This window comes from Stegastes partitus, unplaced genomic scaffold (assembly GCF_000690725.1).
Source record: "Stegastes partitus isolate 25-593 unplaced genomic scaffold, Stegastes_partitus-1.0.2 Scaffold749, whole genome shotgun sequence".
NCBI classification, from domain to species: Eukaryota; Metazoa; Chordata; class Actinopteri; family Pomacentridae; genus Stegastes; species Stegastes partitus.
This window is the reverse complement of record NW_007578480.1, coordinates 15,607-27,495: the sequence shown is the minus strand read 5'-3', so window position 1 is coordinate 27,495 and position 11,889 is coordinate 15,607. Positions and strand designations below refer to the sequence as shown.

The 11,889-nt window shown below is 41.1% G+C and overlaps 1 protein-coding gene and 1 non-coding gene across 2 annotated transcripts; both read right to left on the bottom strand.

Annotated features, from left to right (window-relative positions):
• Positions 1 to 278: 278 nt before the first annotated feature.
• Positions 279 to 11,126, bottom strand: nrm (nurim). The gene is made up of 4 exons (XM_008291535.1): positions 10,973 to 11,126; positions 2,057 to 2,250; positions 1,797 to 1,973; positions 279 to 1,678 (listed from the first exon to the last, which is right to left on the bottom strand). Exons 1-4 carry the CDS (start codon positions 11,121 to 11,123, stop codon positions 1,385 to 1,387), a joined length of 816 nt encoding a protein of 271 aa, XP_008289757.1. The 5' UTR covers positions 11,124 to 11,126; the 3' UTR covers positions 279 to 1,384.
• trnak-cuu (transfer RNA lysine (anticodon CUU)) lies at positions 10,645 to 10,717 on the bottom strand. Its single transcript has one exon. It is a non-coding gene; the product is annotated as a tRNA-Lys (tRNA).
• Positions 11,127 to 11,889: the final 763 nt, after the last annotated feature.

Genomic DNA, 11,889 nt, shown 5'->3' with positions numbered 1-11,889 from the left:
CACATGACGCGTTAAATGCCCCTTTTTATGTGAACACGCACAGAGTCTGAGTTGACAAAGAAAGTTTATAACCACCGTCGTGATACCCGTAATCTCTGGCTGGGGCTTTCGGTTTTGTCAATGCGGCTTACACAAAGAAAGCCTGGCTATGTCAAACTTGCTTCGTATTATACCCCTCAGGTGTTGTTAAATTATAAACAAACAGTAAAAACACGGGAAAAAGTAATAATTGACATGTTGACTGTAATAAGAAAAACAAGTCAAAATTGTACACAATGTCCAGATCAGAAATGTGTATTTTTACAAATAGCAATGCTTTTACAGTGTGACTGGAGCTGTGTTTATACAAGTCTCGTTTATAATTAACAAATCAAGTTCAATGGCTTCCATTAATATCATGTTTACAGTATTTACCTGTGACATTTCAGCTTTTGCCTTGCCAACTAATATTTGAAAAACAAACATAGCAATATTAAAATGTCGTGAATCTGCTTCTGCTGTGACTTGGCTTTAAAAATACAAAAAAAAAACCATCAACAAACAAAAATGTCAGCATTTTACATGAATTACGCATGGCCTTAAAAAAACTGAAAGTCATTGTGCAGACATTGGGAAACTACTTTTAGTGTACAATACTTGTGAAATCAAAAATTACAGTACTTTAAGTTAAGAATTAACTGCATGTTTTGGAAAACAGTGGTTGCCCTGATAGTAAACTAACATGAATTACTCGAAATATTAAGAAAGATAAATCAGACATGAAATACCAACCCAGTTGTTCAAGTTGCCCAAGTTAAATACAAGTTAAATACAATTAGTTACTATTGATGCATTCACAACACAAATGAGGAAAAACTGCAGAAAAATACATTCATAGCTTCAGAAATACAAAGAGACTTTGTTATCCATTTGCTTTTGCCAGTGTGAACTCTCAGTGTGACGATTAAATTTAAATTAGCGTTCAGGGAAATATTGTGTTGCAATAGAGAAACTAACAGTCCATAAAGATACGCTGTATCATAAACAAAAACAACTCAGTGGAGTCGAGAAAGGATCATTTGGAGGGTTTCATTGCAAACTTGTTTTGAATCTATATTGTACTAATTTTACCTCTTAAATTAATTCAAATTTGAAGCAGTTAACGTAGTGTTGCAGCAACAAGAGACACCTTTTGGAAACAGTAATAGCTCTCTATTTGTACGAGGAGGTGTTTGTGATTTAAAGTATTGTAATAAAACTCTCCTCTTTCTAAAACTACATTCAAAATGACACAAACAGCATAGATCAGCCTCTCAGAGGATTACGAAGACTCCCCCTCAAGTCAGTTTTGACACAATATTTCTGGCAAATGACGAGACAGATTTAAATAACAGTGACCCCGACCTCACTGCTCCTTGTGGTTGCCGTCGTCCTGGTGTGGCTCTGCAAAGAGTTGCATCTTGCTGTTAACCTGCACACAGAGGTAGGATAAGTCCTGCTTGTCCAGAGAGTGTGCCAGGACCAGGTAGGCCGACAGCGTCCCCGCCAGCAGCAGCCTGTCCAGGGATAAGGCCGGCAGAAGCCACAGCACGACGCCCATCTCCAGGCACACTGGGTGGCGGAGGTGAGACAGAAGTCGCTGGCCACCAGGTGACTTGTGAGACAGGGGGTCACCTAAACTGAGACACTCGTAATACACCTGAGAGAGGACAGGGTGAGATTTGTGTCTTCGTATTCATAGGTTCATAGCATTTTTGTATCAGCTCTGACTTTCCGACCTCTGGGTGCAGAACTACACCTCTGCATGTGCTTCCTACCTGTTTGATGCCCAGCAGTTCTGGGTAATCAAAAATCATGAGGATGCTGCAGATGATCGCCCAACAGAGGAAGTGCAGCGTGAAGCAGAGCAGAGGGAACCAGATGCTCCAGGGTGCATGACGAACCGACCACAGACACGGGGCGCTGGTCACAGGCTGCCAGTATCGCATCAAAATCTAACACAGGTAAAAGAAAAAAGTCTGAAGTACGTGAGGCAGTTAAAGGAAGCAACACGTAATTATGGTGTGTGCTGCTGTACCTGAAGTGCCAGCGCAGTAGAGAAGCAGTACGCCGTCCTGTTCAGGGACCCGAACACTGACTGGAGGGTCTGTTTGACCGGAGACCAGGCCATCAGACTGTGCTGTGTGGTGAACAGAACCAGGAGTCCCAGATCCACCACAAGAGACCTGAGGACTGAGCCGTCCTGCAGGGCCTCCGACCACGACATGGAGTCTACAGAGTGGGTGAATCAGGGGAACCAGAGGAGGTGTTTCAGTATTGTTAACTGACTTTTATTGGGTTTGAATTGGGTTTTTAAGTTCACGTATAACACTGAAAAACACAAAACAACAAGCTGCACATTTCAGACAATGAATAAGAGGTAGTTGTGCATATACACTATATCACAAAGTGAATATACCCTTCACATTTCTGCAAATATTTTATTATATCTTTTCATTTTTTTTACATTTTCACTTGGGGGTGTATTCACTTTTGTTGCCAGCGGTATAGACATTAATGGCTGCGTCCTGAGTTATTTTGAGGGGATAGTAAATTTACACATTATACAAGCTGTACACTGACTAGTAGAGCTGCAACAAGGGATTATTTTAGTAGTCAACTAATCTGTCTATTATTTTTTCGATTAGTCCCGGTTATTTCTGTCACGCCCTGTATCTATGCTTCCTGTTGACGCAGCTCTTTTTACAGGCTCCAGTGCAAGTTTTACCCCACTCTGTAAATTTGCATCCCATGAATGTCACCTGTATTTCCAGTCAGTCACAACACAACATAATGTCCTTAAGTAAATTAAAAGAATGATTCCTGAACCAGTTGAATATGAAGTTTAAGTTGAAAAGCTTACTCTTATTTATTTTAACACATCCAAACTTTGCTGTATTGTTATATCCAAACAATACAGAATTTAGCTCAAGAAGAAAAAAAATAAAATAACATTTTTTTCATTGTACAAAATGAGGTGCAAGAGCCTGTCTTCGCCTTGAATTTCTAAAATGGCAAAATCGAAACAGAAAATGAGGCTAAATTAGTTATCGGAAAATGTAGGCTACCACACCACAGCACATGCATAGTAAGTGAATTAATCCATTTAACTGTTTCAATGTTACCAAACAGTATATAGGCCTAGTCTGATACTTCAACCCACAGAGCTAAAACCTAGGCTCGGTAGGTGAAGTTGGGGGAAAAATCAGATACTTTGGGACTAACTGTAACCATTTTTAAGCCGACTGACTGAGACCCGCTACATTTTAATGATGTTAGCATGTGCTGCTGTCGTCTTAATAAATGATTACATTTGCCGAAGCAGTAGGCTTCTTGTTTTGTGTGTCTTTGTGACCTTAAAAAATGGTTACAGTTAATGTTAGCACTGTCAGGGAAGCTGTACACTTCTATAATTTAGCGTTGTATTGCACGTAACACATTAGTTTTCATGAAATGGCCTCGAAATGATTAATGTCATCCTGAAGTACGTAGCCTGTTTCTCGCAAGGTAAACAAAAATACATACTAATGCTAATTTACCCATCTGGAACGCTGGGAGCCATGACTCCGGGGTGCTTTCATTTCAGATGCTCATGCATGACTGTCGTGCTGCCGTGGTATGCCAACTCTGCGTGGCAGACTGCACATTTCACCTGTTTTGACACTTTATTAAACTTGAAATGCAGTCGTGACTTGATAATCCGACCCTTCACAATCTGAACGGAACCCATAGCCTTAACATACCGACAGCCTTGGATTCCAACTCTGACATGACATTTTATGTCACAAATAAGGATATTTGTGACATAAGTCATATTATCTGACTTAATCCGACAGATTGACTGCAGACTGCAGGACTTAATGATCAATTCTGTTTTTTGTGAAATACAATTTTTTGCAAGTTCGTTCACATTTCCAATTAAATGCGAGTTGTAGGTGATCTGCTGTGTGAACTTCATACGACCCAAAAGCGTCCCACATGTGCAGAAGAGGACACAACAACGTCACACACAGCAAGCGTGGTCAGTGTTTAAGGAATTAAACACGGATGGTAACGATGGAGCATATCTTGCCCGCCACTCTCCCACCGCTGCCGCCGTTGTTGCCATCAATGGCTGGAAACAGAACTGTGACCGCTAACTAAACTGGCATCAGCATACAAGTACCGCCTGTGTGTTTTGGCCACTTTCACCCCGGGGGTGCACTGGAATTGGCCGGAATGTGCACAATTGCACCAGTCAATTAGGCGTGAAATCCAGCGATGCGTAGTGTTTTACCAATACACAAGGTATTACAACAACTATAAAGACTAAATATTAACAACAAATCACCCTTGAAGCATCAAGCCCTCCTTGTATCTCGACCTCCGTCTTGACAATCCGACAGCCTTACTATGCGACAGAAAAGAAGGTTTTACATTTAGTGTTGGATTATTGAGTCACGACTGTATTCCCAAACTTAGGAAAGATGAGGCCTCATCTTGACGTCACTCTGACCCTTCTCAGCTTGCTTCGCCATCGGTCTTGAGTTGTTCTTCGTTGGCTGAGAACACAGACGCTGCAAATAGTGACAGTACTGCCCCCAGCATTTCTTGTGGTGCATTGCAGTCATTTGCGTAGAGTTGGGACTTCTCATACTGTCTGGAAAGCTATTGTTGGTAAGGACGGTGTTAAGATGCCTGGTGCAGTGTTTTGTTATCAAAGCCCTTACAGGACGTTTATAATGCGACGCGGTGACAATGAAATTTCGAGTCGATGAATTTTTATTGTCGACGTTGTCGACTAATTGTTGCGGCCTTACTGACTAGTTGACATTGTAGCAAAGCGTAGTTTCTTCAGTGCTGTCTCATGAAAAGATATAATAAAATATTTGTAGTATTCACTTTTGTGACATACTGTATACTTAATTTAATAGCCTGCACTAAACCGTATGTGCACATTACACCGTTCCAACTAGTGTAAATCCATATCAACACATTATACAGAGAACAGAAACTGTTCATAAGAGTTCAGGAGTAGGACAACAGCAGTGTTGCCAATGAGCCACTGAGAACACACCAGCAGTGTTCACAAGCACTCAAGCGTTAACAATGCAACAGCAATATGATAAATAATCCTCGAACCGCTTCGTCCTCTGGAGCCAAACTGAATGACTGAATGTGCTGAATTCAGACAAAATGTAATATAAATTATTACTGAACAATTGCTGTGTTTCATGTCTCTGGAAAAGGTTTGTGCTTCTACTCAGGGTAAGTCACAACACAGGGCTCAAATTATTCCTGCTCCTGCATAACCAAGGTCAAAATTCAGGGTATTTGAACGTGCAAAATAAACAGCATGTTCAGTTTTGAAGTCAAAGCAAAACAAAACAAAAGCATTAAGTTCAATATCAAGCTATTAGGTGAGACAAAAAAAAATCGAATAAGATGATTAACAAGAAATTATATTTTTAGTTTGTTTTTGTCTACACATAGAACACAATTTGCAGGCTCTCTTGAAACTTTAAAACCAGGCACATCTTTTTAAAATCTAGCTTTCTTCTAGCACCACCAGTTACAATATTTGTTATTTCATCTGATATACACCTGCTTGCTTTTCACTGTTACTGACTGCTTTTACTGTTATTGTTTTTTCATTGTTTTCATTTTTAATTTGAATATTAAAGCACTTTGAGCTGCATGTGTTGCGCAAAAGATCTGACACAAAATATTATTAACATTTGTTGGTGAAATATCTGTTGAGAAAATGTCTCAGTTTTTTTATTCACACAATTCCATATACCCAAATTAAACCTTTGCTGTCTTCATGCCCAACATCAAATCCTACCTGGAGAACAGTTTATGACCAGGATGAGTGAGGTCTGTGATGATGTTCCCTGCCCTCTTTCTGGTTCTATTGGAGTACAGTTCCTGGATAGAGGGAAGGGGGGTTCCGATGATCTTCTCAGCTGTGCGCTGCAGTCTGTTTCTGTTTTGCAGTATGGCTGCTCCAAACCACACAGTGACAGAGCTGCACAGGACAGCTTCGATGACGGCAGTGTAGAACTGAATCAACAGTTGATGTGTCAGACTGTGTCTCCTCAGCTGTCGCAGGAAGTACATCCTCTGCTGAGTCTTTTGAGGATGCAGCAGATGTTCTTCTCTCACCTCAGGTCCTGGGTGATTGTAGTCCCCAGGAGCTTGAAGGACTCTAGAGCTGACACAGGGCTGTTGCTGATGGTGAGGAGGAGCATTGGCAAAGGCTGTCTCCTGAAGTCCACTCTCATCTCCACAGTCTTGAGCTTGTTCAGCTCCATGTTGTTCTGGCTGCACCAAAACACCAGCCACTCAACCTCCTGCTGATATGCAGACTCGTCACCATCCTGGATCAGGCCAATGACTGTAGTGTCGTCTGCAAACTTCAAGAGTTTAACAGCTGGGTGCTTGGAGGTGCAGTCATTGGTGTAGAGGGAGAATAGGAGACAGGACAGATCCCTGAGGGACACCAGTGCTGACAGTCCTGGTTGTAGAGGTAATGTCCTCATCCTCACCTGCTGACTCCTGTCTGTCAGGAAGCTGGTAATCCACTGACAAATGGATGGAGACACACTGAGGAGGTGGACAGGATTCCAGGGATGATGGTGTTGAAGGCCGAGCTGAAGTCCATGAACAGGATCCTTGCATAACTCCCAGAGCCATCTAGATGTTGCAGGATGTAGTGCAGCTCCAGACTGACTTCATAATCCACTGACATGTTTGCCCAATAGGCAAACTGAAGAGGGTCCAGCAGGGGACCTATTATGGACCTCAGGTGGCTCAACACCAGTCTGTCAAACAACTTCATGACCACAGATGTCAGAGCCACTGGTCTGTAGTCATTCAGTCCTGTGATGGAGGGTTTCTTGGGAACCGGTTTGATTGTGAAATGTTTGAAAGTAGAGGGGACTTCACATTGCTCCAGGGACCTGTTAAAGATTGTGGTGAAGATTGGAGCCAGCTGGTCAGCACAGGCTTTCAGACAGGAGGGTGATACTCCATCTGGGCCTGGTGCTTTCCGGATTTTCAGCCTCTGTAAGAGGCGGCTCAGTTTGTCTTCATGCACTGAGTGTGACGGGGGGGCAGTTTAGAGTGCAGTCTGAGGTGTGACAGGGGTTGTTGGTGTGGTTGTGTTGTGGGTGAGATGTGGGCTGTGGAGGGTGAGAGGTGTGAATGTGCCCCTCTAAAACCTGCAGTAGAAGGAGTTGAGGTTGTTAGCCAGGTCTTTATTTGCCTCAGCAGGGGGGATGGTCTCCTGTAGTTGGTGATGTGTTGAAGGCCTCTCCACACTGAAGCAGGGTCGTTAGCTGAGAACCGGTTCTTCAGCTTCTCATACAACCAAACTGGTTCCAGTGCTAGTTCCGTGCTACTGCCTGACTTAGCACCAGCTCTTTGTGTTTCCACCACCTAAGCACCGGCTCCAGGCTCTCAAAATTGGTGCTTAACAAGCACCAACTCTTTGCTGGGCCAGAGCCAAGCACCGAGTACGTCAGGGGCTGAGGGCAGGGTTATTGTGACCACCGAGACCGATGAATGAATGAGACACAAAAGCTTTGTGATTTGTGTTGTTTTTCGCCAGGACGTCCCTGGTCCGATCACAAATGTATTGGAATGAGTCCAGGGACACATGGAAGTTTTGCACAAACTGTTGCGCCCTGAAAGCCAGTACAATTGTGTCCCACCAGCAGTACCACAGTGATGGAAAACAGTACTTTGTGGTATTTACGCTTAGAAATGCGGTCTTCTCATGAAAAACGTAGCGCACCTACGTGCGCTGTTTATCCCGCTCGTAGAGTCATTTTTGGTCACACATCAGTCTGAGCACCTTAGCCACCAACAGCAGCTACTGCAGCCTGCTATGTGGGGCGTTTGGGGAACATCATAAATTGTAGCGTCTATCGATAAGAAAATGATCAGCAAGTCATATGTTTTGCCTGTAACAAGGTGAGAAGTGCGAACAAATGAGAAAGTTGGTCACACTGGTAAAAAAGTTAGTCTGGAGTCCTGTGTGGACTTCTGTGTGGCGCGAGCATTGTTCGGTAAACGGGTATGCAGTGATGTATGTTGTGGCTCTAAATTGGCTCCTTGTCAATGGAAAAGCAACTGGTTCTTAGATTGGAACTAACTAAGCACTGGCCCTAGCACCAGCACGGAACTAGCACCTGGTGCTTCTGGGTGGAAAAGGGGTATCAGAGTAGCTCCTCTAAGCCACTCTGATCTCTTTGCTCAGTGTGTTTAAAAGAGTTTATAAAGAGCCTAATGGAATAACTTCAGTATCTAATTGTTTACAAATTATATTAATTTATATTCTTCTTTTCCTTCCTTTATTAGTATTATGGCCTGCACACAAATCAAGCACACATCAGCTTATTACAGTTGTTGCAAAGTTTTTCTTTCTTTAAATTAAGGTTACAGGAAAACCCAACAGTTCCAAATTATTATGCAAATTATATTTTTCTTTGATTTTCCTAAATAGTTGATGCAAATGACAGTCAGCATAATTTTCAAGTCATCAAATGTTAGAGTATAATTCAAATGTTATTGAACAAACCTCCCAATGATAGCAGTATTTTTTTCAAAAATAAAAAACTTAAAATGCACTGTTCCAAATTATTATGCATAACAGAGTTCCAAAACATTTTATAGGCTGTAAAGAACTGAAAATGGTCATTTGTTGAATTTGCAGCATTAGGAGGTCATATTTACTGAAATCAAAAGCTATTTCAGTCAAAAACATCTTAACATGTCGTTACATTTTAATATAGAATCCTTTATTTGATAGCAGCTTCATAATTCTTGCATCCATTGAACTTGTGAGATTTTGGAGAGTTTCCGCTTGAATTTCTTTACACAATGTCAGAATAGCCTCCCAGAGCTGCTGTTTGAATGTGAACTGCCTCCCACCCTCATAGATCTTTTTCTTGAGGATGCTCCAAAGGTTCTCAGAAGGGTGAGGTCAGGGGAGGATGGGGGCCACACCATGAGTTTCTCTCTTTTTATGCCCATAGCAGCCAATGATGCAGAGATATCCCTTGCAGCATGAGATGGTGCATTATCATGCATGAAGATAATTTGGTAACAAAAAGCACGGTTCTTCTTTTTGCATCATGGAAGAAAGTGGACATTCAGAAACTCCACATACTTTTCAGGTCATTTTCACACCTTCAGGGACCCTAAAGGGGCTGACCAGCTCTCTGCCCATGATTTCAGCCCAAATCATGACTCCGCCATGTTCTTGCTGACTTCACAGCCTTGTTGGGACATAGTGGCTGTACACCAACCATCCACTACTCCATCCATCTGGACCATCCAGGGTTGTTTAAGTTTTCGTGAAATATCTAAGACATTCATACCTTGTCCAAGGCATTCAGCTACTTCGTGCTTTTCAGCAGCAGAGAGATCCTTTTTCTTTCCCATATTGCTTGAAAATGGTGTTCGGCTTAATAATGTGGAATGTCCTTCTTTAGTAGTTTTTCCTTTAATTGGGCTTACCTGGCAAACTATTATCACAGGTGTCTGAAATTGATTTCAGTGATCCAAAGAGCCCTGAGACACAATACCGTCCATGGGTTTAATTGAAAAGTTAAAAAATTTAATCTTTATGACACTTTCATACAATTTGCATAATAATTTGGAATGCGGTGTAGAGTGATATTTTTAATTAACAGTTATCGCCATGAAACTTCTGTAGTTGAAATATGCAAAGAATGTATTATCTATTCTAACTTTACAACCAGCAATGCTTTTGATGGACTGCACATAGAAAAACTGATATATTTAAATTGGTGTGTTATAACTACTTTGTACATTTGAAAAGTCTCTGTACAATCTAAGTTTTTTTTCAACATTTACAAGAATCTGTGTAATATAAGCATTTTCTTGCTAATAGATAAATCTGTGTAATATAAGCATTTTTTTACATACAGAATAATCATGTGCAATATCATTACTTTCTGTATCATCATCTGTGCAATATCTGCATTTCTAAGACACAATACAAGATGATGCCATGAGTCTTTGTTAATCCCATAGTGGGGAAGTTTGCATGGTCACAGCAGCGAAGTGGATAAGAAAAACATTTAAAACAAAAACAAAAACAAAAAACAGACATAAGTAGTAATTCTTTCTGTCCAAATTCCTCTGGATGTGGATAAAGTGATATTGTACATAATAATGGTGTTGCATAGATTCTTTCATGAGTAGTAATTACTGATAGAGAAGTATTAGTATTGCACAGATTGTATCTATATTACACAGATTTGTTCTTAAGTACAAAAACACTGAAACTGCGCAGATACTTGTATTGCAGAAAGATTCATATTGCAAAGAGTTTTTAGATGTGTATTCATAATTCACAGCTTTGAATGTGTTGAAATTGCACCAAAACAAAGCAAGACAGTTTTTCAGTGCTGACACATATGGAAAAATCTGAGCTCCCCACATATGTAAATTTCCACACTGTTGAATTAATAAAGGCTCATCTTACTGCAATATTGCATAAATAACCACCTAAATGTGTATTGTTTTTTTCCACTGGACAGTCTATGGAAGTAGAGTATGGTAAAGAGACATACAACTGTCTCACTAGACAGAGAGAGGGGAAAAAAATGTTGTCGCCCAACGTGGGGCTCGAACCCACGACCCTGAGATTAAGAGTCTCATGCTCTACCGACTGAGCTAGCCGGGCAGTGACACCTACTGGCCTAAAAGTGTAATATCAATAGTTCACACAGTTATTACCAAAGTTTATAAACTTTAAAGGTGTGTATGATATCATGGAACTAAAGACCCTTGTAGTGACTCGTTAGAATTTTTGTTAACTAAAAGCCGTCCATTTACAGTAAACAAGGACAATACGTGTCTAATCAGTAGTATTTATAACTCGTCCAGGGTTAGCTAACCTCTGCTTGGCCGCCTGCCCGCAGCTCTTACGGCAGCTTACCTTGGCACAGCGTCGTCTCTCCGGTGATGTTGTGGTAAATGGCTCGAAATGACACGAACTGAATGAAGTCTGCACCAGATATGAAAACAAACGCAAAGTTGAGCAGAGACGCGGTGCACAGAGCCCAGCCATGGACCGCGACTGACGCCATTTCAATCAGCGTTTATCTTCTTTTGACTTCCACAGTTCCGGGACAGAAGTCTGCGGCAGCACCGAGTGTGAATACAAGGTGGCGCTGCGGTGCGTTTCATGCTCACCTTACCACGTAGAGAAGAAAAATCTTTGCTATCCATCAGCATGTCGGCAGAAGAAGAAGCTGCCTTTTTTTTTTTTTTTTCCAAATATGGCCCAGCGGAGTAAAACATGTAAATAATCTTTAATTGCCTAAAACATGAAAGCAGCAAATGCACAGATGCAAAGCTGTAATGTTGGGACAAAGCACAACATAATTGCAGGATAAGTCGCAGTTTCATAGGTGGTTGGTGGTTGAAAGTCCGGGAGGTAAGGTTGCATGTGCAACAACCATCCCAGTGTTGCAAGATGTCAACGGGTCAAAGATTTATTTTATTTTATTTTTTATTTTTTGGCTGAAGGAGGCTGTCCACTAAAGAACTCATTTTAAATAGTGCTTTTTGTTTTTTAAGCAATTAAAGTTTTAGGGCCAAAACACATTTCTGATCTGTTGCCACCTTATGAATCATCAAGACCCCTCCTGTTACCAAACATTACACTACATTTTCATTTGCCTTGAAAAAAATATTTAGTCAAAAATGCATGTCTTAAAGTTATCTGCAAAAACAAAATTTCACTCTAATCAAAGCACAAAACTTTAAAAGGTAAAGTTACATGCAGGTTAACAAGGTATAGAGCCGGATTTGTAAAATAGGTGCTGGTTTCAGTTTAAAATTAAAGACTTT